General features: G+C 48.2%; 1 protein-coding gene across 1 annotated transcript; it reads right to left on the bottom strand.

Annotated features, from left to right (window-relative positions):
- On the bottom strand, nt 1-27,030 carry LOC307027742 (EMILIN-1-A-like). Its single transcript, XM_079696048.1, has 13 exons — nt 26,433-27,030; nt 16,843-16,965; nt 16,444-16,616; nt 15,325-15,575; nt 14,954-15,127; nt 13,389-14,879; nt 11,968-12,286; nt 11,355-11,585; nt 10,873-11,121; nt 2,082-2,273; nt 1,809-1,925; nt 1,532-1,666; nt 1-921 (listed from the first exon to the last, which is right to left on the bottom strand). The coding sequence occupies exons 1-13, from the start codon at nt 26,582-26,584 to the stop codon at nt 587-589; spliced, it is 3,942 nt and encodes a 1,313-aa protein (XP_079552174.1). The 5' UTR covers nt 26,585-27,030; the 3' UTR covers nt 1-586.

Raw genomic sequence — 27,030 nt, forward strand, 5'->3', positions numbered from 1 at the left:
TGGTCACTCGTGTTTAATGACAGTGAGATATTCATCTTACAAAGAGTGACGTGTATCAGATTAAAGTTTCTTAAGTACATGTGCTTTAAATATCTGTCCTTCAGTAACTGAGATAAAATACATCATTCATAATAACCAGTTCTTAGCGTCAGATTAAATATCTGTTCAGTTTAAAACTGTGACATCGCTGCAGGTTTCTCATTTCATCAGGTCCTGCAGTACTGCGTAATACTTGGAGTATATTCTGTGGAAGAGCACTTCAAACTGGAATGTGTTTGTTTACAGGAGCTGGAATAAAGAGCTTCTTTTCCCTCTATTACGACAGCGTGGTCTGGGGGGGGGGGCATCTTTCTGTCCAGCTCCCAGTCCTCCTCATCATAATTCTCATCATCCTCCTACAGAGTTCATCAGATCAGCCCCCCACCCCAGCTCTGTTTAAAACATCTGCTCTCCTCGTAATAATAAAGTCTCTATAAAGACAGAGTTGTCTGCATGGGGGGGGGGGGATCCATCTTTCTGCCCACCCCCTCATCATTATCAGAATTTCATCAAAGGTCCGGATCAAAGATCCGGATCGAGGTCCGGATCAGCGGTCCGGATCGAGGTCCTCGTACAGCAGGGAGCCGCTGAAGACGGTGAGCGGCTCCACAGAGTGGGCCAGCCTCCCCGTCACCAGGTCCACGCACACCGTGTCCTGGCTCTGCAGTGGCAGGATGAGGCTGAACACGGCCAGCGACCCGGGGGGGGTTCTGGTCTCGGCCACCGGGTTGTTCTCCAGGCCTTCGGGCTGGTAGCCTCCCGAGTCCACCCGGGCCATGCCGTAGTTGGACTTGGACAGAACCGCCTCAATCTTCTCATTCTTATAACCCGTCAGGACGGCGCTGAAGAAGTAGTGTCCGTCTACGGGGGCCGTGAACACACCTGGGGGGGGGGCACACAGAGTTAATGGTATTAGCACACAGAACACATTGGCAACAGTCGTTTCATAATGGTGAATCTAAATCTTTCAGACAAATAAGACATGAATTCAAACTTCCTCAAACTGATTTTTATAGATACAAGTTTCAAACAAAAGTTAAAAAGCGCTCTCAAATTGAGCTTTTTCTCAAAGAGCTCCATAGTAGTAAGAAATTAATCTCCAAATCATCATATTTTCTTCTATGGACTCCAATAACACCCACATGTAAAAAACAAGTGGGGACTGAAAAAGGCATCATTCCTGAGACCTTGGAGCAAGTGTGTGAAGGAGCACACTTAGTGACCAAACATCTGGAGAGAGTTTACATGGAAAGTTATAACAAGATATTTCAGAACCCGACAAGTGACCGATGGAATCAAACGGACTCGGATGAATGCTGGAGGAAATGATCACACCCAGATTCTGTGGTCATGCCCCAACCGAGTGAAAACTGGAAGGATGTATTCCTGTCAAGGAAGTTTTTCAGTACGAAGTCAGACTGCAGCATGGTGGAGAAACAGTGATAGCGTTCAGCGGGAGAACCTGCAGCAGAACCTGCTGAGTCATGTTTACCTGTCTTCGGGTCGTAGAAATCTCCTTCGTTGACAAAGGTCTTATCAAAGACGATGGTTCCGGCTCGCTCCATGGGAACCGTAAGAGCAGCGGAGAACGCCAGTCTGGGAACGTGAGCGTCACCCCCGGGACGTCCTGAACAAACAAACAGGAAACACATCAAGGTTACAGATTATTCTGTTTCCATGGTTACTGCTGTTGCTAATGATGTTAGCACACAGAGACCCTGCCAAAAACAGGACATATAAAGTATATTTCTATAACATATCTGGCCTACCATGAGACCCTGTCTCTCCAGGTCGTCCTGGAGGACCCAGAGGCCCTCGGGGACCCGGCAGCCCGTTAAAGCCTCTCTCTCCGGAGGGTCCTGGGGGTCCTTGGGGTCCTGGCAGGCCTGTGGGTGATATGAACTGTTGATTAAAAAACGGTGTCTCATTGGAGGGCCTCTTTAAGATGTTCCTCTCGGTTCCTTCAGTAACTGAGTAACAGTCATCAGGACGCTCAGCAGCTGCAGTAAACCACAGAGAGAAGCACAGAAACAGACGCTCACTGTTCAAGTCTCGCTCCGAGGAGGTCTGCATCTCCTTGAAGACCTGGTTCACGCTCGAGTTCAGGTTCTTCATCCTGCTGTAGACATCCTCCTGGTTCTTCTGAATGTAGTCCAAGATTCCTCCGTGATGGACCACTGACTCATTCAGACCAGAAACACACGTCCACAAGCTGGAGACATGTCGGTTCAGACCTGAACACAACACGTCAAAACAAGGGGAACAACAAGGGGAACAACACGTCAAAACACGGGGAACAACACGTCAAAACACAGTTCACAACACGTTAAAACAAGGGGAACAACACGTAAAAACAAGGGGAACACCACGTCACAACAAGGGGAACAACACGTCAAAACAAGGGGAACAACACGTCAAAACAAGGGGAACAACACGTCAAAACAAGGGGAACAACATGTCAAAACAAGGGGAACGACACGTCAAAACAAGGGGAACAACACGTCAAAACAAGGGGAACGACACGTCAAAACAAGGGGAACGACACGTCAAAACAAGGGGAACAACACGTCAAAACAAGGGGAACAACATGTCAAAACAAGGGGAACAACACGTCAAAACAAGGGGAACAACACGTCACAACAAGGGGAACAACATGTCAAAACAAGGGGAACGACACGTCAAAACAAGGGGAACGACACGTCAAAACAAGGGGAACGACACGTCAAAACAAGGGGAACAACATGTCAAAACAAGGGGAACAACACGTCAAAACAAGGGGAACAACACGTCACAACAAGGGGAACAACACGTCAAAACAAGGGGAACAACACGTCAAAACAAGGGGAACAACACGTCACAACAAGGGGAACAACACGTCAATACAAGGGGAACAACACGTCAAAACAAGGGGAACGACACGTCAAAACAAGGGGAACAACATGTCAAAACAAGGGGAACGACACGTCAAAACAAGGGGAACAACATGTCAAAACAAGGGGAACAACACGTCACAACAAGGGGAACAACACGTCAAAACAAGGGGAACAACACGTCACAACAAGGGGAAAAACACGTCACAACAAGGGGAACAACACGTCACAACAAGGGGAACAACACGTCACAACAAGGGGAAAAACACGTCACAACAAGGGGAACAACACGTCACAACAAGGGGAACAACACGTCACAACAAGGGGAACAACACGTCAAAACAAGGGGAACAACACGTCAAAACAAGGGGAACAACACGTCAATACAAGGGGAACAACACGTCAATACAAGGGGAACAACACGTCAAAACACGGGGAACAACACGTCAAAACACGGGGAACAACACGTCAAAACAAGGGGAACAACACGTCACAACAAGGGGAACAACACGTCACAACAAGGGGAACAACACGTCAAAACAAGGGGAACAACACGTCAATACAAGGGGAACAACACGTCAATACAAGGGGAACAACACGTCAAAACAAGGGGAACAACACGTCAATACAAGGGGAACAACACGTCAAAACAAGGGGAACAACACGTCAAAACAAGGGGAACAACACGTCAATACAAGGGGAACAACACGTCACAACAAGGGGAACAACACGTCACAACAAGGGGAACAACACGTCAAAACAAGGGGAAAAACACGTCACAACAAGGGGAACAACACGTCAAAACAAGGGGAACAACACGTCAAAACAAGGGGAACAACACGTCACAACAAGGGGAACAACACGTCACAACAAGGGGAACAACACGTCAAAACAAGGGGAACAACACGTCACAACAAGGGGAACAACACGTCAAAACAAGGGGAAAAACACGTCACAACAAGGGGAACAACACGTCACAACAAGGGGAACAACACGTCACAACAAGGGGAACAACACGTCACAACAAGGGGAACAACATGTCAAAACACAGGTCACAACACGTCAAAACAAGGGGAACAACATGTCAAAACAAGGGGAACAACATGTCAAAACAAGGGGAACAACACGTCACAACAAGGGGAACAACATGTCAAAACACAGGTCACAACACGTCAAAACAAGGGGAACAACACGTCACAACAAGGGGAACAACACGTCAAAACAAGGGGAACAACACGTCACAACAAGGGGAACAACATGTCAAAACACAGGTCACAACACGTCAAAACAAGGGGAACAACATGTCAAACAACACGTCAAAACAAGGGGAACAACACGTCACAACAAGGGGAACAACACGTCACAACAAGGGGAACAACACGTCACAACAAGGGGAACAACATGTCAAAACAAGGGGAACAACACGTCAAAACAAGGGGAACAACACGTCAAAACAAGGGGAACAACACGTCAAAACAAGGGGAACAACACGTCACAACAAGGGGAACAACACGTTACAACAAGGGGAACAACACGTCACAACAAGGGGAACAACACGTCACAACAAGGGGAACAACACGTCAAAACAAGGGGAACAACACGTCAAAACACAGGTCACAACACGTCAAAACAAGGGGAACAACATGTCAAAACAAGGGGAACAACACGTCACAACAAGGGGAACAACACGTCACAACAAGGGGAACAACACGTCAAAACAAGGGGAACAACACGTCAATACAAGGGGAACAACACGTCAAAACAAGGGGAACAACACGTCAAAACAAGGGGAACAACACGTCAATACAAGGGGAACAACACGTCACAACAAGGGGAACAACACGTCACAACAAGGGGAACAACACGTCAAAACAAGGGGAAAAACACGTCACAACAAGGGGAACAACACGTCAAAACAAGGGGAACAACACGTCAAAACAAGGGGAACAACACGTCACAACAAGGGGAACAACACGTCACAACAAGGGGAACAACACGTCAAAACAAGGGGAACAACACGTCACAACAAGGGGAACAACACGTCAAAACAAGGGGAAAAACACGTCACAACAAGGGGAACAACACGTCACAACAAGGGGAACAACACGTCACAACAAGGGGAACAACACGTCACAACAAGGGGAACAACATGTCAAAACACAGGTCACAACACGTCAAAACAAGGGGAACAACATGTCAAAACAAGGGGAACAACATGTCAAAACAAGGGGAACAACACGTCACAACAAGGGGAACAACATGTCAAAACACAGGTCACAACACGTCAAAACAAGGGGAACAACACGTCACAACAAGGGGAACAACACGTCAAAACAAGGGGAACAACACGTCACAACAAGGGGAACAACATGTCAAAACACAGGTCACAACACGTCAAAACAAGGGGAACAACATGTCAAACAACACGTCAAAACAAGGGGAACAACACGTCACAACAAGGGGAACAACACGTCACAACAAGGGGAACAACACGTCACAACAAGGGGAACAACATGTCAAAACAAGGGGAACAACACGTCAAAACAAGGGGAACAACACGTCAAAACAAGGGGAACAACACGTCAAAACAAGGGGAACAACACGTCACAACAAGGGGAACAACACGTTACAACAAGGGGAACAACACGTCACAACAAGGGGAACAACACGTCACAACAAGGGGAACAACACGTCAAAACAAGGGGAACAACACGTCAAAACACAGGTCACAACACGTCAAAACAAGGGGAACAACATGTCAAAACAAGGGGAACAACACGTCACAACAAGGGGAACAACACGTCACAACAAGGGGAACAACACGTCAAAACAAGGGGAACAACATGTCAAAACAAGGGGAACAACATGTCAAAACACAGGTCACAACACGTCACAACAAGGGGAACAACACGTCAAAACAAGGGGAACAACACGTCAATACAAGGGGAACAACACGTCAAAACAAGGGGAACAACACGTCAAAACAAGGGGAACAACAAGTCAAAACAAGGGGAACAACATGTCAAAACAAGGGGAACAACATGTCAAAACACAGGTCACAACACGTCACAACAAGGGGAACAACACGTCACAACAAGGGGAACAACACGTCACAACAAGGGGAACAACATGTCAAAACACAGGTCACAACACGTCACAACAAGGGGAACAACACGTCACAACAAGGGGAACAACACGTCACAACAAGGGGAACAACACGTCACAACAAGGGGAACAACACGTCACAACAAGGGGAACAACATGTCAAAACAAGGGGAACAACATGTCAAAACACAGGTCACAACACGTCACAACAAGGGGAACAACACGTCAAAACAAGGGGAACAACACGTCAATACAAGGGGAACAACACGTCAAAACAAGGGGAACAACACGTCAAAACAAGGGGAACAACACGTCACAACAAGGGGAACAACACGTCAAAACAAGGGGAACAACACGTCAAAACAAGGGGAACAACACGTCAATACAAGGGGAACAACACGTCACAACAAGGGGAACAACACGTCAATACATGGGACACGACTAGGCCTGTCACGATAAGGAACTTTGCTGGACGATACATTTTCCCGGAAATTATTGCGATAAACGATAATATTGTGGGCACCGTTCTATGACCATTTTAGACCACCGACATAATGATAATATATACAAATAAGTACATCCTTTTGTATTGAACATTCAACATTGCAAATGAAATAATATATAAATTATATTTTAATAGATACATTTTATACGTATAATAGATAAAAACATTTTTTTTAATTATAAAACATTTATTAAATAAATCACACACAACCAAAAAAATAAACTAAATAAACTCAAGCTGGAAAACAGAGCACTCTTGTGGCCAAAACACGCAATTGCATTTGTGAAAATGCAGTCGTAAATGTCTTCTTTTTTTTTTGTTAATAAAGTAAGTTGGGAAGGTGGGGGCTCTCCATCTCCAGCTGCCGTGTTTGCTCCCAGCTGGGAAAACTGAATGGGGTGATTATGTTTCAGATGCAGTTTAAGGTTGGTCGTATTGCTAACTTTTGTTGCTACCTTTTTAAAACAAATGCGACAAACCGCATTTGTTAGGCTAATGCATTACCGCTAAATGCAATGTATTACCGGCTCATTAAAGTCCCTGTGTTCGCCTCGTTGATTTGGCTTAAATCCAAAATATTCCTACAACGGAGATGTGGTATTAGGTTTTGCGACCAATTCTGTTTAACTTCAAATTCCCCCCGAGTAGTCACACGTTGTCTCCTGCTTGTCTCTATATTATTAATTTGGCTGCTACACTGTTGCACGTGGAGTGTCCGGCAGCCACACCGCGCCTGGCCGGTAGAGTGGCCGGCAGACACAGCACGCCTGGCTAAAATGCTGGTCAGATCCTTATGTAAACAAACACGCATGTAAACGGCAATTTATCAAAGTCAGAAAAGTTATCGAGTTCATTTTTATTTATAAGTCAATTAATTGCTTATCGCGACAGGCCTAGACACGACACGTTAAAACACGGGAGACGACACGTCAAAACAAGGGGAACAACACGTCAACACGCGGGACACGACACGTCAAAACACGGGAGACGACACGTATAAACACGATACACGACACGTCAACACACGGGAGACGACACGTCAACACACGGGACACGACACGTCAACACACGGTAGACGACACGTCAACACACGGGAGACGACACGTCAACACACGGGACACGACACGTCAACACATGGGACACGACAAGTCAACAAATGGGACGACACGTCAAAACACGGGAGACGACACGTCAACACATGGGACACGACAAGTCAACACATGGGACGACACGTCAACACACGGGAGACGACACGTCAACACACGGGACACGACACGTCAACACATGGGACACGACAAGTCAACAAATGGGACACAACAAGTCAACACATGGGACGACACGTCAACACATGGGACACGACAAGTCAACAAATGGGACACAACAAGTCAACACATGGGACGACACGTCAACACATGGGACGACACGTCAACACACGGGAGACGACACGTCAACACACGGGACACGACACGTCAACACATGGGACACGACAAGTCAACACATGGGACACGACAAGTCAACACATGGGACGACACGTCAACACACGGGAGATGACACGTCAACACACGGGACACGACAAGTCAACAAATGGGACACGACAAGTCAACACATGGGACGACACGTCAACACATGGGAGACGACACGTCAACACATGGGACACGACAAGTCAACAAATGGGACACGACAAGTCAACACATGGGACGACACGTCAAAACACGGGAGACGACACGTCAACACATGGGACACGACAAGTCAACACATGGGACGACACGTCAACACACGGGAGATGACACGTCAACACACGGGACACGACACGTCAACACATGGGACACGACAAGTCAACAAATGGGACACAGCAAGTCAACACATGGGACGACACGTCAACACACGGGACACGACACGTCAACACATGGGACACGACAAGTCAACAAATGGGACACCACAAGTCAACACATGGGACGACACGTCAACACACGGGAGACGACACGTCAACAAATGGGACACGACAAGTCAACACATGGGACGACACGTCAACACACGGGACACGACACGTCAACACACGGGACACGACACATCAACACATGGGACACGACAAGTCAACACATGGGATGACACGTCAAAACACGGGAGACGACACGTCAACACACGGGACACGACACATCAACACACGGGAGACGACACGTCAAAGCATTGGACATGACACGTCAACACACGGGACACGACATGTCAAAACACGGGACACGACACGTCAAATCACGGGACACGACACGTCAAAACACGGGACACGACACGCCAACACACGGGACACGACATATCAAAACAAGGGACACGACACGTCAACACACGGGACACGACACATCAAAACACGGGACACGACACGTCAACACACGGGAGACGACACATCAACACACGGGACACGACACGTCAAAACAAGGGACACAACACGTCAAAACACGGGACACGACACGTCAACACATGGGGGATGACACATCAAAACACGGGAGACGACACGTCAAAGCATTGGACACGACACGTCAACACACGGGAGACGACACGTCAACACACGGGACACAACACGTCAACACACGGGACACAACACGTCAACACACGGGACACGACACGTCAACACACGGGACACGACACATCAACAAACGGGACACGACACGTCAACACACGGGACACAACACGTCAAATCACGGCAGACGACACGTCAACACATGGGACACGACACGTCAACACACGGGACACGTCAAAACATGGGACACGACACGTCAAATCACGGGACACGACACGTCAACACACGGGACAGGACGCGTCAACACACACGACACAACACGTCAAATCACGGGACTCGACACGTCAACACACGGGGCACGACACATCAAAACACGGGACACGACACCTCAAAGCATGGGAGACGACACGTCAAAACACGACACAAGACACATCAACACACGGGACACGACACGTCAACACACGGGAGACGACACGTCAAAACATGGGACACGACACGTCAACACACGGGACACAACACGTCAAATCACGGCAGACGACACGTCAACACATGGGACACGACACGTCAACACACGGGACACGTCAAAACATGGGACACGACACGTCAACACACGGGAAACGACACGTCAAATCACGGGACACGACACGTCAACACACGGGACAGGACACGTCAACACACACGACACAACACGTCAAATCACGGGACACGACACGTCAACACACGAGGCACGAGATGTCAAAACACGGGACACGACACGTCAAAGTATGGGAGACGACACGTCAAAACACGACACAAGACACATCAACACACGGGACACGACACGTCACCACACGGGACATGACATGTCAAAGCATGGGACACGACATGTCAAATCAGGGGAGACAACACGTCAAAACAAGGAGGGACGACACGTCAAAACACGGGACACGACATGTCAAATCAAGGGACACGACACGTCAACTTGGGACACGACACGTCAACACACGGGACACAACACGTCAAAGCATGGGACACGACACGTCAACACACGGGACACGAAATGTCAAAGCATGGGACACGACATGTCAAAACATGGGACACGACACGTCAAAACACGGGACAAGACACGTCAAAATACGGGACACGACACGTCAAAACACGGGAGACGACACGTCAACACACGGGACACGACACGTCAAAGCATGGGACACGACATGTCAAATCAGGGGAGACAACACGTCAAAACACGGCACACTACACGTCAAAACACGGGACATGACACGTCAAAACATGGGACACGACACGTCAACACTTGGGACACGACATGTCAAAACACGGGACACGACACGTCAACACATGGGACACGACACGTCAACACTTGGGACACGACACGTTAAAACACGGGACACGACACGTCAAAACATGGGACATGACACGTCAACACAAGGGACACGACACGTCAAAACACGGGACACGACACGTCAAAACAAGGGACACGACACGTCAAAACATGGGACATGACACGTCAACACAAGGGACACGACACGTCAAAACACGGGACACGACACGTCAAAACACGGGACACGACATGTCAAAACACGGGACACGACACGTCAAAACATGGGACATGACATGTCAAAACAAGGGACACGACACTTCAACACTTGGGACACGACACGTCAAAACACGGGACACGACACGTCAAAACAAGGGACACGACACGTCAACACTTGGGACACGACACGTCAAAACACGGGACACGACACGTCAACACTTGGGACATGACATGTCAAAACACGGGGGTTAGGACGTAGGTTAAAGGCTGAAGATGTAGAAGATCTGCTGAGATAAAGCACCATCACCTTCCTTGATGTTGAGGATGGACATGGAGACGCCGTCCAGCCGGCTGCAGACGCCCTCCAGCTTGGACAGCCTCTTCTCCAGCCCGTCTCCGGACCTCCTGCAGTCACCCACTTCCACCAGCAGGGTGCTGTCGACCCGCCGGACGTCCTGCTCCACCCCCTGCAGGCGGACCTGGCTCTCCTCGATGTGCTCCCTCACCTCCTGCTGGATCTTGTCCAGCTCGGAGATGATCTTGTCCTTTGTGTTTCCTGTCAGAGAATCAGAATCCGGTGTTTTACCAGGCAGGTTGACACGTACGAGGAATTTGACTTGCTGTCAAGGTGCATACATAAAAGTAAAACAGAAATTAAAAACGCAGATAGAGAACTATATTAAGAAAACTATAATGAAAAAAAATAAAAATAAAATGATGGCTAACTATAGCAGTGTTTAGAGTTCAGAGTTCAGAGAAGCAGCAGAGAGTGGGCTTCACTAGACTCACCGAGGTCTGTGAGGACGCTGCCGTGCTTCTGCACCGTGTGCTGGAGCCCCTTCAGGGAGTCGTTGATGGAGCGGAAGGTCAGGACGGCCTCCGACAGCTCCGCCTGCAGCGTCTTCAGCTGGTTGTTGTTGACCGAGCCTCCGATCACACTGTGGCCATCTAAAGGCTTCTCAGCACTCAACCCGGGTCTGATGGAGCCACCAGAACCTCTAGAACCTCCAGAACCACCACCTGTTGGGAGTTTAGTTTGACAATAAACTCATATTTTGAGGAAATGTTCACAGATATTAAAAGCACCTGAATACGTCTCCTAGCCACCGAAATAACCGAGTACCAACAGTTACATCCCTTTGTATCAAGTTCTGAAAACGACTACTGGTTTTCCTCACAGCCGATCAATGCAAGCGTTCTTTGATTCATTGCGATATGGAATTGAGCGTGGTATCAAGTATATAAAACCTCTCTACATGATAAGGAGGGGTTCTGAGTTTTCATTATTTTTGGACATTAATACGAATGGTAATGTATTCGGTTCTGAAACCGTCTTTGTAAACGGGTAAGCAAGAGTAACTTTGGGGATGGGGTTCAAAGAGCTCTCATGTGATTGGCTGACCTGTGGTCGTACCCGGACAGCTGCACCTTCTGACGTCGTCCCGCAGCATCCGGACATCGTCCTCCAGTTGTGAACACATCTGGGAGCATCCTTCTCTGCCGGAGTCCAGCCGGGTCTGCAGTCTGTTGATGTGAATCTGCATAAGCCCCAGTGCATCCTGGGAGTGGTTCTTCAGTCGTCGCAGCTCATCCTCCACCTTCCCGCACAGCACGCAGTCGTGGCCCAGCATCTCCACCTCCGTCACGATGCGGTTGAAGTTCTCGCCGTGATCCCCGGTCAGAGCCTTGATCTGATGAACATCATGGGTCAGGTCCACAACCTCGGGAGGAAAAACGTTTATGATCATCACAGCGACAGCATACTGATAAACCATCATCATCCTCACCACCATCATCATCCTCACCACCATCAGCACCATCAGCACCACCACCATCCTCATCATCCTCACCACCATCATCATCCTCACCACCATCAGCACCATCAGCACCACCACCATCATCACCATCATCATCCTCACCACCATCATCATCCTCACCACCATCAGCACCATCAGCACCACCACCATCCTCATCATCCTCACCACCATCATCATCCTCACCACCATCAGCACCATCAGCACCACCACCATCATCACCATCATCATCCTCACCACCATCATCATCCTCACCACCATCAGCACCATCAGCACCACCACCATCATCACCATCATCATCCTCACCACCATCATCATCCTCACCACCATCAGCACCATCAGCACCACCACCATCCTCATCATCCTCACCACCATCATCATCCTCACCACCATCAGCACCATCAGCACCACCACCATCATCATCATCATCATCATCCTCACCACCATCATCATCCTCACCACCATCATCATCCTCACCACCATCAGCACCATCACCACCATCATCATCATCATCATCATCCTCACCACCATCATCATCCTCACCACCATCATCCTCCTCACCACCATCATCATCATCATCATCCTCACCACCATCATCATCCTCACCACCATCAGCACCATCATCATCCTCACCACCATCATCATCATCATCCTCACCACCATCAGCACCATCATCATCCTCACCACCATCAGCACCATCATCATCCTCACCACCATCAGCACCATCAGAACCACCATCATCATCATCATCATCATCATCATCATCCTCACCACCATCATCATCCTCACCACCATCACCACCATCATCATCCTCACCACCATCACCACCACAATCATCATCATCCCCACCACCATCATCACCATCAGCACCACCATCATCATCATCATCCTCACCACCATCATCACCATCAGCACCACCATCATCATCATCATCCTCACCACCATCATCACCATCAGCACCACCATCATCATCATCATCCTCACCACCATCATCATCTCGTGAGCTCACCTTGTTCTGCAGAGAGTCTCCAGACACCGACAGGTCTTTGAGTTCTGTGTTGAAGTGTCGGATCTGATCCTCGTTGGCGACGACTCTCCACTCCAAAGACTTCTCTGTGGTCCTTCCTCCTCCTGTAGACCCTCCCCCTGTAGACCCTCCCCCTGTAGACCCTCCTCCTGTAGACCCTCCCCCTGTAGACCCTCCTCCTGTAGACCCTCCCCCTGTAGACCCTCCTCCTGTAGACCCTCCTCCTGTAGACCCTCCCCCTGTAGACCCTCCCCCTGTAGACCCTCCTCCTGTAGACCCTCCTCCTGTAGACCCTCCCTCTGTAGACCCTCCCCCTGTAGACCCTCCCCCTGTAGACCCTCCCCCTGTAGACCCTCCTCCTGTAGACCCTCCTCCTGTAGACCCTTCTCCTGTAGACCCTCTTCCTGCAGACCCTTCTCCTGTAGACCCTTCTCCTGTAGACCCTCTTCCTGTAGACCCTCTTCCTGTAGACCCTCCCCCTGTAGACCCTCCCCCTGTAGACCCTCCCCCTGTAGACCCTCCTCCTGTAGACCCTCCTCCTGTAGACCCTTCTCCTGTAGACCCTCCTCCTGTAGATCCTCCTCCTCCTTTAGACCCTCCCCCTGTAGACCCTCCTCCTGTAGACCCTCCCCCTGTAGACCCTCCTCCTGTAGACCCTTCTCCTGTAGACCCTCTTCCTGCAGACCCTTCTCCTGTAGACCCTTCTCCTGTAGACCCTCTTCCTGTAGACCCTCTTCCTGTAGACCCTTCTCCTGTAGACCCTTCTCCTGTAGACCCTCCCCCTGTAGACCCTCCCCCTGTAGACCCTCCCCCTCCTGTGGATCCTTCTCCTCTCGATCCTCCACAGCTGCAGTCCTCCAGCCTCCGGGTCGTGGTGTTCATGATGTTCTCCAGGTTCCTCAGCCTCTGGTCTTGGTGGCTCAGCTGGTCCTTCAGCAGCCCCACATCCAGCTCCACGTCTGAGACCCTGAAGGCCTGGTCATCAAACCGGTCGAGGAACACGGTCCTCAGGTCTCCGAGTTCTCTGTGGAAGTATTCCTTCAGGTGGTTGTCCAGGTTATCAGTCCTCTGCACGGTGCAGTTGACCCGCTGCTCCAGGTCCTTCAGCCGGTGGTCCAGTCGATCCTCCGTCACAACTACCCCCCGGTCCCCAACCCCTGATCCCCCGCCGCCCCCTGATCCTCTGCTGCCGCCGTCCACAGTGTTGCCTCCCCCCCCGCTGAGGTCCTTGTCCAGCCTGGTCTGTAGAAGGTCCAGGTTCTCGGAGGCCGAACTGATCTTCCGCTCAGCGTCAGAGACCCGGTCTCGGAGGTGGTTCATGGTGTCGCAGCACCCCCGCAGTCGCACCACTTCGCGTTGCAGCCCGTCCAGGTTCTGGCGGTACCGAGAGTCCGTGTCACTGAGCTTCTTCTCCAGAGCTGCGATGCGCTCGCGGCCCTCCCTCTGCTGTCGGCGCAGATCCTCCACACCGGCCTGAAAAACAGGGTTCATGGTTTGATCTGAAGGTTTCATTGGTCCTGGATGGATCCTTAACGGAGGCCTGGTACCTGACAGGAAGAGCAGGACAACGAAACCCTCCTCTCCAGCTCCTGGAGGATCTCTGCTTTCAGGGAGTCAATCTTCCACCCGCTCAGACCCCCTCCGGATGGACCGGCCTCCAGCTCGTCCCCCTTCCCGTTCACCAGGTGGTTGTTGATGCTGACCAGCGTTTTATCATGAGCCTGTTGGAGCAAACACACTTTAGACCAGATCCAGTACAGTACCATCTCTACTCCTCCTAGTCTGCAGGACCTCTTTAAATATTGAGCTGCATGAAGTGGATCTGTCTTTGCTTCATTAGCTGCAATACAGTTTATCGTGTTATCGTATCGTAATCAATCGGTGATGGCTTCCAATATAAAGAGCCTTGCTGACTCGCCTGTGTGCGGTTGTCCAGCTGGTCCAGTTTGGTCTGGATGCTGTGGATGGTCTCTTTAATCTCCGGCTGAGCGGCGTCCGCCGGGTTCCTCCCGCCTGAAGAAGGACCTCCTGAAGAGGAACCTCCTGAAGAAGGACCTCCTGAAGAAGGACCTCCTCCGGTGTTCAGGCTGGCCTGGAGGTCCTGCAGATTTTTGTTCAGACTCTGGATCCTCTCCTCGAGCTGTCTCATCCTCTCATCCTCGACCCGACCTGAGAGAAGAGGAAGTAGATCATTAACGGGCTTTCTGTTTCTTTTAATCATCATGCTATTTTTAGGCATATATTAGGGGTCTCAGATAACAAATATATAAAAAACACATTTTTGCTGGGACTCCCAGCAGCTTCTACTGAAGCCTTCCGAGTAAATCACCAGAACGCCGACACCTCCTCATCTCCACCGCTCCCAAGTTTTCTTTTGTGTTGCCATAAGTTAGTCTCTCTCCGTTGGTGCGCGGGGCTAATGCTAATGCTAATAATGCTAATGCCAGCAAATACAATGCTGGCTTCAAAAAAATGTCAGAGTTTTACGGGCCGTGGTTTGCAATTCGCCCAGCCAATAGAAATCGGTACATTTTTGGTACCACCTCTCAGCAGGCACTAAACATGGGGGTAAAAGTTCCCGGCACTAAGCACTCTTTTTGGTGTGAACGCGACATAAGGGGTACTAACGGAACTAAACGGGAAAAGTACGGGGTAAAAATACTCCGGTGTGAACGCGCCTAAGGTCTCATGGCTACTTTTTGCCAAAAACTTCAACCCGTCACACATTTTTTCAAGGAAATTCCTGGTAATTATTTATATTTTGTGCCTCAAGTGGGAAAATGTGTTTTCTCAAAGTTTTAAGTAGTCCACTACCAGATGTTATGATCAAAAATCTCTCCAGTACAGGTTAGCTCTGAGTGTTAGCGATGCTAATGTAAACACAAACCATATTACTTCCTGAACACGTCGTTCAAAGAGAGAGGGTTTTGTTAGAGTCTCCTGACTCTCCGGGGACACGTATTTTCATGATAGGAGACCTTTAATACAATACTACAAACAAACGTGGATAATCATTAGACTAATGTGATCCCCTCACCAGCGTGTCCTCCGGTGGGTCTGGATTTAGATCCCGCTCCCCCACCCGGTGACGGTCCTGATCCCGGACCCTCGCCACAGTCCAACCCGCTGTAACCATGGCAACACTTCCACTCCAGTGCCGTGGCCATCTTGTAGGCGACTTTGTACCGCGGCCTCATGAAGGTCCGGTACCTGCAAAGAGGGATGACATGCTGGATCTCTGTGTGTGTGTGTGTGTGTGTGTGTGTGTGTGTGTGTGTGTGTGTGTGTGTGTGTGTGTGTGTGTGTGTGTGTGTGTGTGTGTGTGTGTGTGTGTGTGTGTGTGTGTGTGTGTGTGTGTGTGTGTGTGTGTGTGTGTGTGTGTGTGTGTGTGTGCATGTGTGTGTGTGTGTGTGTGTGTGTGTGTGTGTTTACTCACAGCAGTGCCCTGCTGCACTGCCCCCCCCACCCACAGGGATGATACTCTGGCTTCACGTAGGTCTCCACTCCGTCCTCCACCACACAGCTCACCGTCTTCGTCACCACGAACGCACACCAGTTCCTGTTATATACACACACACACACACACACACACACACACACACACACACACACACACACACACCATCAGGTGTCTGGGTGATGTTGCAGCTTCATAAACACCCACAGGTCTCCTGAGGGCAGTTCTGAACACATGTAGTGTACTGTGATACACTTGGAGTACAACACATACACACACACACGCACACACACACACACACACGCACGCACGCACACACACAGCCATGTGTCGGGTTGGGCTAAGGTCAGACTGAGCGTGTGCAGATGCTTTCCAGATGTTTCCAGAATCAGATGATGCTTCAGATATTTCAGAACTAACTGTGTCTTTAAAAATAGGAAATGTGTAAACTCTGTGATTCAATAGTCTGTCGGGAGGCTTTTATTTTGAAAGAGCACTTCCTGCCACATGTTTCATTTTGTCTCACTGTTTGAGCTCTTCTGGGTGTTACGGCTGCACGTGTCTCCTGTGTGCTGTAATCACTTTTTTACACAATAACAAATGAAACACACAGTCTTGAAGTGTGTGTTCAGTAAATATGAATAGAGTTTCATGATTACAAACATCTGAACCCTTCCGGGAAGCTATGGTCTTATATCTCATCTACTAAATGAAATGTATATAAAACAGTTTCATTTACACACGTTTACATGTCCCACAGTCATGGGGTCGGCCATGTAAAGTAAATAGAGTTTGTTTTTTCTGGAAGCTTCTGTAACTCATTTCTTTCATTGAGGTGTTTGAATCCAACACACCATCAGCCAATCAGAGAGCAGGAGAACATCAATGTGTTAAAGGATTTTCTAACAGATTTACTCTTCAAACTGCAGGAAATCAAACATTTTCACTGTTAACCGGAGTTAGACGGAGCCACACACACACACACACACACACACACACACACACACACACACACACACACACACACACCATGATGTCACTGTTTTAACAGGAAATGAGTCATTTGGGCGTTTGTTTCAATTTGCTGCTCTAGTGCTAGACAGTGTGTGTGTGTGTGTGTGTGTGTGTGTGTGTGTGTGTGTGTGTGTGTGTGTGTGTGTGTGTGTGTGTGTGTGTGTGTGTGTGTGTGTGTGTGTGTGTGTGTGTGTGTGTGTGTGTGTGTGTGTGTGTGTGTGTGTGTGTGTGTGTGTGTGTGTGTTTATGATGTAGGACTGCACTACATCAGGACTCAGTAACCCTTCACCTCTGACAAGCGTCAAGGTTATTATTCATGAACAATGATAGGATTCATCAGGACTCACTGACACTATCCTCCGTGTTTATGATGTCATAAAAGTGCGTCTGACGTGGAGTAACTAGAGTCGTCTGCACAGCGGACTACGGTAAGATCATGGAGGCGTACTGTGCTCCCTGAACATTAGGAGTCCTTTAGCGCCGACACCGTCATGAAGTCGAGAGAAAGTATTTTGATCTTCAGTTTAATTATTGTTGTATTATTTGACTCCCATTGTGTTATTCTATATTGTATGTGTTCCCTGTACAACCTGTTGGTCGACTGAGGTTGTTTGAAATGTGCGGTATACATAAATAAAGATGCCCCCCCCCCCGGACCTGTTTCAGCTGCATCTCTGCTATTTTATTTCTATTTGAGATGTTTACATTTTGGATTGTGTATTCCTTGTCTTCTCATTTCTCTAATGTACAATGCCTTTCTATGCTCTTCAGCGGCCCACTGAGGGTCTCCTCTGCTCTCCACCCAGCCCTCACCCACCTGGACACTAACAACTCTTCTGTTAGGATGCTGTTCGGAGACTTTAGCTCAGTGTTCAACACCATCCCCCCCAGCAGCTGGTCTGTAAACTAACACACCCTCAGCCCCTCTCTCTGCAACTGGCTGCTGCACCTCCTCACTGCCAGACCCCAATCTGTACGGGTCGGCAACAACACATCAGGCACCATCACACTCAGTACGGGTTCCCCCCAGCCCCCTCCTCTTCACCCTGCTGACCCACGACTGCACACCCAGCCACAGCTCCAACCACTTTCTGAAGTTTGATGACACAACCGTGGTGGGTCTCATCAGCAACAGCGACGAGACCCACTACAGGAGGGAGGAGAACCAGCTGGCCACGTGGTGCAGAGACAACAAAGGAGATCGTTGTCGGCTTCAGGAGAACCTCAACCCAACACCCCAACCCCTCAACCCCCACCCCCAACCCCTCAACCCAACACCCCCACCCCTTATATATGTATATATATTAGGGGTGCACCGAATGGGAAATTCTTGGCCGAAACCGATACCGAAAATAGGAAACAGTTGGCCGAAAACCGAATGCCGAAAGGCCGAAAATGATTAATAGAAATATATATATATATAATGTATACATTTTTTACCAATGTTGTTCAGCTACCTGATTATGGAAAAATAAATGATTATGGAAAGACTTAACTTAAATAATAATCACTATTATGGGTCCATAAAACATTTAGTCAGCACTTCTGAATGCACACAGTACATTCATTCCAAGTCAGGTGCATTTTCTTTTCTCTGTAGGATAACTAGAACAAAGTGCATTCAGAGCAAAGCCAAGGTGCTTTAAAATAAACATCTAGGCCAGTAGGCCCACAACAAAATAGTGTAAATAAAGACTGTAACAGCCAGGCCTTCAACAACAACAAATGCACCTATACGTTTGGTAAGCTAACGTGTTGTTGTGATGACGTAATCAAAACGCGGCGATAAGCACGGCGCGCGACCATGCTCGCGGCTGGCTCACAGCCAACATGTCTGCCGCTTGGAGATATTTCAGAATATCAGAGAGAGAGGCGCGGATTGCGATTTGTGTTCAGCTGACATTTCTCGAGGGGGTGTAACTGCAAAGACTTTCACCACTTCGGGATTACTCCACCACTTGAAATCAAAACACCCGGACTAATATGTGGAGTATGATCAACGTAACCCTGTTCTCTGACATTCGGTGATATTTTTTCGGTGCTAAAACCCTGGCCGAAAGCCGAAAGGGCCTTTTTAACCATTTTCGGACGATAATTTTCGGTGGCCGAATATTCGGTGCATCCCTAGTATATATATATAGATATAGATAGATAGATATATGTCTTTGAGTTTTAATCCAAATTAATCTCATTACGTGTGATTGTATGCAAATATTTTTAAAATAAATAAAATGTTATGCAATATATGCAGAACCTTCCAGACACGTTTAAAAAGTTGAATTAACCCATATCAGGAAACACGGAGAACGAAAGGATATTTTTCCTTTTGGTGATTATAGTGTACTTCATCACTATACACATTAAGTATGTTTACTTATAACTTTGAGGTACTTGTACTTTAAAATGTCACTGCAAAATTAAAACCATCTGCCACATTAAACAGAGGAACATCAATTCAATACATATATATATATATATATATATATTTATTCTGCATATAAAAGTATTACATATGTATATATGTATTGATGTTATTTTGCGGAATGAGTTATTTTACCTTTGTTGCTCTGTTAGCCTGTTACTACTACTACTGTGTACTTATACTCTGTGCACTACTACTACTGTGTACTTATACTCTATGCACTACTACTACTGTGTACTTATACTCTGTGCACTACTACTACTACTGTGTACTTATACTCTGTGCACTACTACTACTGTGTACTTATACTCTGTGCACTACTACTACTACTGTGTACTTATACTCTGTGCACTACTACTACTGTGTACTTATACTCTCTGCACTACTACTACTACTGTGTACTTATACTCTGTGCACTACCACTGCTGTGTACTTATACTCTGTGCACTACCACTACTGTGTACTTATACTCTGTGCACTACAAGGCAAGACCATTTTATTTATATAGCACCTTTCAGCACGCAACAATTCAAAGTGCTTTACAAAATAAAAACAAAATACATCTAAGAACAAGCATGAATACATGATGAAATGGCATTTAAAAACAGGCATAACAAAGCAAAGATAATGAAATAAAGAAACACAGCAGGTACAGAATGCATGACTAAAGGCATACTGCAGTGTGAGTATGAGCAGCTCAGTTGAAAGCAGCGGCAAAGAGGTGCGTCTTCAGTCTGGATTTGAAAATAGGAAGAGTTTCTGCGGACGTGCACGATTTGGGCAGTTTGTTCCAGATTGTTGGGGCATAATAACGGAGCCCTGGAAGGTTCATAGAGAGACAGATAAATAAAACGAGGCCACGCTTTATTAATTTGTGCCAGAGTCCTGCATCGGGTCGGGTATCCGCGGGTACCCGACGGGTGACCCGCAAAAAAGGTGATTCGCGGGTGGTATTTTTTCAAACGCTTTTTTCCGGGTTCGGTTCTGGGTAAAACAAAGATGATGCGGGTCGGGTCGCGGGTGTTGTATAATAAATATATTAAAATAATAATAATTTAGTTTAATGTTTAAATCCTCCGACCTCTCCCCCGCGGGACCGCGCATCATCATAACCTCTGCAGCGCATCAGTCTGCTGCTGAGCGCGCCACGCTCTAAATGGCTGAGCTGAAGCTCTCTATGGAGAATACAGCATTTTCTATAACTCTTCCTCAAGAGCGAAACCCAACGTCTGGGAGGCTTCTGGTGTCCTCCTAGATGAGGAAATAACCAACATCCCACGCTTTTTGAGACAAATGTGCAACTGCTTGTGTTAATAATTGCATGTTTTCACTGCTCCTATATATGCGGGTTCGGGTCGGGTTGCGGATCTTGTGCCGGCGGGTCGGGTCGGGTTGCGGAACTAATTGGCAATATGTGCGGGTAGCGGGGCGGGTTCGGTATTGCACATCGCGGGAGCGGGTCTTTAAAATCAGACCCGTGCAGGACTCTGATTTGTGTGCACAATATACTTTCTCCTTCGCACGAGATACTTTGTCATGCAGCATATTATTAGTTTTATGAAGAATATGTCCGGTCGCCTGTGTGTGTGTGTGTGTGTGTGTGTGTGTGTGTGTGTGTGTGTGTGTGTGTGTGTGTGTGTGTGTGTGTGTGTGTGTGTGTGTGTGTGTGTGTGTGTGTGTGTGTGTGTGTGTGTGTGTGTGTGTGTGTGTGTGTGTGTGTGTGTGTGTGTGTGTGTGGGCATTTGTTTATGATAGTTTCGTTCGGTCCGGTGCACTCCGGCAGGACTATAGCACATCGAGATTAAGATTAAACAAATTCCTTTCACTTTGGAATACACATATAACTATGGAGAACCAGATTTGTGTAAATTAATGTTCGTGCTCATTAGAAAACAAATGCTGGTGGTGTCGGACACACACAAACACACCGAACACATACACAGAGCGGAGCTGAGCACAAACACACACACATCATGAGCCCTGGTGACAGGACATATCCTTCATAAAACAAGTAATATGGAATACTCTGGTAGTTCGATGTGTCTGTGGTTAACCGTAGCAGCCTCGATCTCTATCCAGCTGTTCTAATGAAGGGAAACGCAGTGAAGTAAACAGTCAAAGGCACAGCTCTTTGCAGCTGGTGCTGCTCTTCTCAGATTCTGCTGAGTTACACGTTACTGCCTCCAGTGCCCTGAACGACGAAGCCAGTTCAACAGACCCTGGATATGTTTGAGTTACCCGGCTTAACTAACCCTAACAAACGCGATCTCGCTAAGCGGTCCTACGAAGCTGGTTATCAACTCGGTAAATCAACCAGGGTTTCTCTGTCCGGCTGAGAGTGCGGGGTTAGCAATATTCGACCAATCACAAACATGGAGAAGCGTGCTGACAGCGCAGCGTCATCACTTCATGAATGAATAGTAAATAGCAAATCCTGCTTCGTGGTACAGGCAACTGGTTCCGCAGAGATTACATAAAGTCAAGGAGGTTTTCCTTCTATAAAACAGCCGTGGGCAGCAGATACTGTGAGAGTCAAGGACAGGAATTCATAGATCAAAGCAGACTGGTTTACAGACTCTTCTCTTTTGTGAATCCGGTGCTTAAACAAATAGCTCTAAACCCCTGGCCAAAATGTCCCTGAATGAACTGCCATTTCTCCACACAAATATAACAGTCTGCAATGGAACGTTTGTCTCCTCTGTTGTTGTTTTTCTTCCTGGGTCAGAGTGAGGTAGCGGTCATAGTGAGGTAACGTCATAGTGACGTAACGTCATAGTGACGTAACGGTCATAGTGACGTAGTGGTCATAGTGAGGTAACGTCATAGTGACGTAGTGGTCATAGTGAGGTAACGTCATAGTGACGTAACGTCATAGTGACGTAACGGTCATAGTGACGTAACGGTCATAGTGACGTAGTGGTCATAGTGAGGTAACGTCATAGTGAGGTAGCGGTCATAGTGAGGTAACGTCATAGTGACGTAACGTCATAGTGACGTAACGGTCATAGTGACGTAACGGTCATAGTGATGTAGTTGTCATAGTGAGGTAACGTCATAGTGACGTAACGGTCATAGTGACGTAACGGTCATAGTGACGTAGTGCTCATAGTGAGGTAACGTCATAGTGACGTAACGGTCATAGTGACGTAACGGTCATAGTGACGTAGTGCTCATAGTGAGGTAACGTCATAGTGACGTAACGGTCATAGTGAGGTAGCGGTCATAGTGACGTAACGGTCATAGAGACGTAGCGGTCATTGCAACGTAACGGGCATAGTGACGTAGCGGTCATAGTGAGGTAACGTCATAGTGACGTAACGTCATAGTCACGTAACGGTCATAGTGAGGTAACGTCATAGTGACCTAACTGTCATAGTGACGTAACGGTCATAGTGACGTAACGGTCATAGTGACGTAGCGGTCATTGCAACGTAACGGCATAGTGACGTAGCGGTCATAGTGACGTAGCGGTCATTGCAACGTAACGTCACAGTGACGTAGCGGTCATAGTGAGGTAGCGGTCATAGTGACGTAACGGTCATTGCGACGTAACGGTCATAGTGACGTAACGGGCATAGTGACGTAATGGTCATTGCAACGTAACAGTCATAGTGACGTAACGGGCATAGTGACGTAACGGGCATAGTGACGTAACGGGCATAGTGACGTAACGGTCATTGCAACGTAACGGGCATAGTGATGTAATGGTCACAGTGACATAGCGGTCATAGTGACGTAACGGTCATTGCAACGTAACAGTCATAGTGACGTAACGGGCATAGTGACGTAACGGTCATAGTGACGTAACGGTCATAGTGACGTAACGGGCACAGTGACGTAGCGGTCATAGTGACGTAACGGTCATAGTGACGTTGCGGTCATAGTGACGTAGCGGTCATAGTGACGTAACGGTCATAGTGACGTAGCGGTCATTGCAACGTTACGGGCATAGTGAGGTAGCGGTCATAGTGACGTAACGGTCATTGCAACGTAACGGTCACAGTGACGTAGCGGTCATAGTGAGGTAGCGGTCATAGTGACGTAACGGTCATTGCAACGTAACGGTCATAGTGACGTAACGGGCATAGTGACGTAACGGTCATTGCAACGTAACAGTCATAGTGACGTAACGGGCATAGTGACGTAACAGTCATTGCAACGTAACGGGCATAGTAACGTAACGGTCACAGTGACGTAGCGGTCATAGTGAGGTAGCGGTCATAGTGACGTAACGGTCATTGCAACGTAACAGTCATAGTGACGTAACGGGCATAGTGACGTAACGGGCATAGTGAGGTAGCGGTCATAGTGACGTAACGGTCATTGCAACGTAACGGGCATAGTGACGTAACGGTCATTGCAACGTAACGGGCATAGTGACGTAACGGACACAGTGACGTAGTGGTCATAGTGAGGTAGCGTTCATAGTGACGTAACTGTCATTGCAACGTAACGGGCATAGTGACGTAACGGTCATTGCAACGTAACGGGCATAGTGACGTAACGGTCACAGTGACGTAGTGGTCATAGTGAGGTAGCGGTCATAGTGACGGAACGGTCATAGTTACGTAATGGTCATAGTGACGTTACGGGCATAGTGACGTAATGGTCATAGTGACGTACCGGGCATAGTGACGTAACGGGCATAGTGACATAACGGGCATAGTGACGTAACGGGCATAGTGACGTAGCGGTCACAGTGACGTAGCGGTCATAGTGAGGTAGCGGTCATAGTGACGTAACGGTCATAGTGACGTAATGGGCATAGTGACGTAATGGTCATAGTGACGTAACGGGCATAGTGACGTAACGGGCATAGTGACGTAACAGACATAGTGACGTAATGGTCATTGCAACGTAACGGGAATAGTGACGTAACGGGCATAGTGACGTAACGGTCATTGCAACGTAACGGGCATAGTGACGTAACGGTCACAGTGAGGTAGCGGTCATAGTGACGTAACGGTCACAGTGACGTAACGGTCACAGTGACATAGCGGTCATAGTGACGTAACGGTCATAGTGAGGTAACGGGCATAGTGACGTAACGGTCATTGCAACGTAACAGTCATAGTGACGTAACGGGCATAGTGACGTAACGGTCATTGCAACGTAACAGTCATAGTGAGGTAGCGGTCATAGTGATGTAACGGTCACAGTGACGTAACGGTCACAGTGACGCAGCGGTCATAGTGACGTAACGGTCATAGTGAGGTAACGGGCATAGTGACGTAACGGTCATTGCAACGTAACAGTCATAGTGACGTAACGGCATAGTGACGTAGCGCTCATAGTGAGGTAACGGGCATAGTGACGTAACGGTCATTGCAACGTAACAGTCATAGTGACCTAACGGCCATAGTGACGTAACGGTCATTGCAACGTAACAGTCATAGTGAGGTAGCGGGCATAGTGACGTAACGGTCATTGCAACGTAACAGTCATAGTGACGTAGCGGTCATAGTGACGTAACGGTCACAGTGACGTAGCGGTCATAGTAAGGTAGCGGTCATAGTGACGTAACGGGCATAGTGACGTAACGTCATAGTGACGGGGCAGGAGCTCCAACAAGCCGTGTAGGACAGATAGTGAATACACATACTTTACAGAGATGCTGTTTGAAAAACCAATGTGAGTTTGGAAAATTGAACAGTGTAAATATATTCTAGTAGACCTCAACAGTGATCAGTAGAAATGGCCACGACATAGAACCTTTAAATTCAGTTTCGAGGCACTTTAGTCTTTCCATGTTCTGCTATTCTGTGTACTTCTACTCACTACAGTTCAGAGGTACATGGTGTACTACATGGTGTACTACTCCACTACATGTATTTAATCCCTTTAGTTTCTTCACAGATCTGGATGAATGATGTGAAATATAATCAAGTGTTGATTCAGACTTTAGTTCCTCCTGGAGTAAATCCACAAGCTACCCTGCAGTATACAAAGTCATTCAAACTAGCTGCACCTTCACCAGCTTTGAGAACACTTTCATGATCAATCATTATAAAACATGTCATATATATTATTCTGAGATGATGAGTATGTTTACTTTTCCCCCAGAACAGGATCTGATTACTGGTTCCTCCTCTGGTTAAAAGATGAAAATACTTTCCGTGCGCATGCAGCCTACCTGTGTCTGCTGGCGGCGCGAGCTCCCTGCGCGTGCCCTCCAGAGTACAGGCTGTAGGACGCGCGCTGCGGGATCGCGCTCCGTGCGTCCGAGCAGCTCCACAGCGCGAGCAGCAGCAGCAGCAGCAGCAGCAGCGGGCGCGCGCAGTCCATTGCGCGCATCATTAGATCAGAGAGAGGCGCAAGGGTCCATCAGCCCCCCCCCCGAAACTACCAGCCCATGTTCCGATCCAGACTCCACACACACACACACACACACACACACACACACACACACACACACACACACACACACACACACACACACACACACACACACACACTCTCTCACACGCACACTCTCTCACACACACACTCTCACACACGCAGCTGGACCCCAAACTAAATCCCGCTGCTCCACTGCCTCTAATCCGTTTCTAATCCGTTTTTAATCCGGGTTTAGTCCGGGTTAAATCCCCTTGCAGTCCGGTATTAGCAGCTCTGACCCGGGTCTTTTAGTCCAGGTCCGGTCCCGGTCCGCTCGGTTTGTTCATCAGGAACTTTCCAGTGAAACAAAGGGAAGAAAACGTTGCGACAGACCCACTCCTCGTCTTCATCAC

This window comes from Notothenia rossii, assembly GCF_949606895.1.
Source record: "Notothenia rossii genome assembly, contig: scaffold_78, whole genome shotgun sequence".
Taxonomy (NCBI): domain Eukaryota; kingdom Metazoa; phylum Chordata; class Actinopteri; order Perciformes; family Nototheniidae; genus Notothenia; species Notothenia rossii.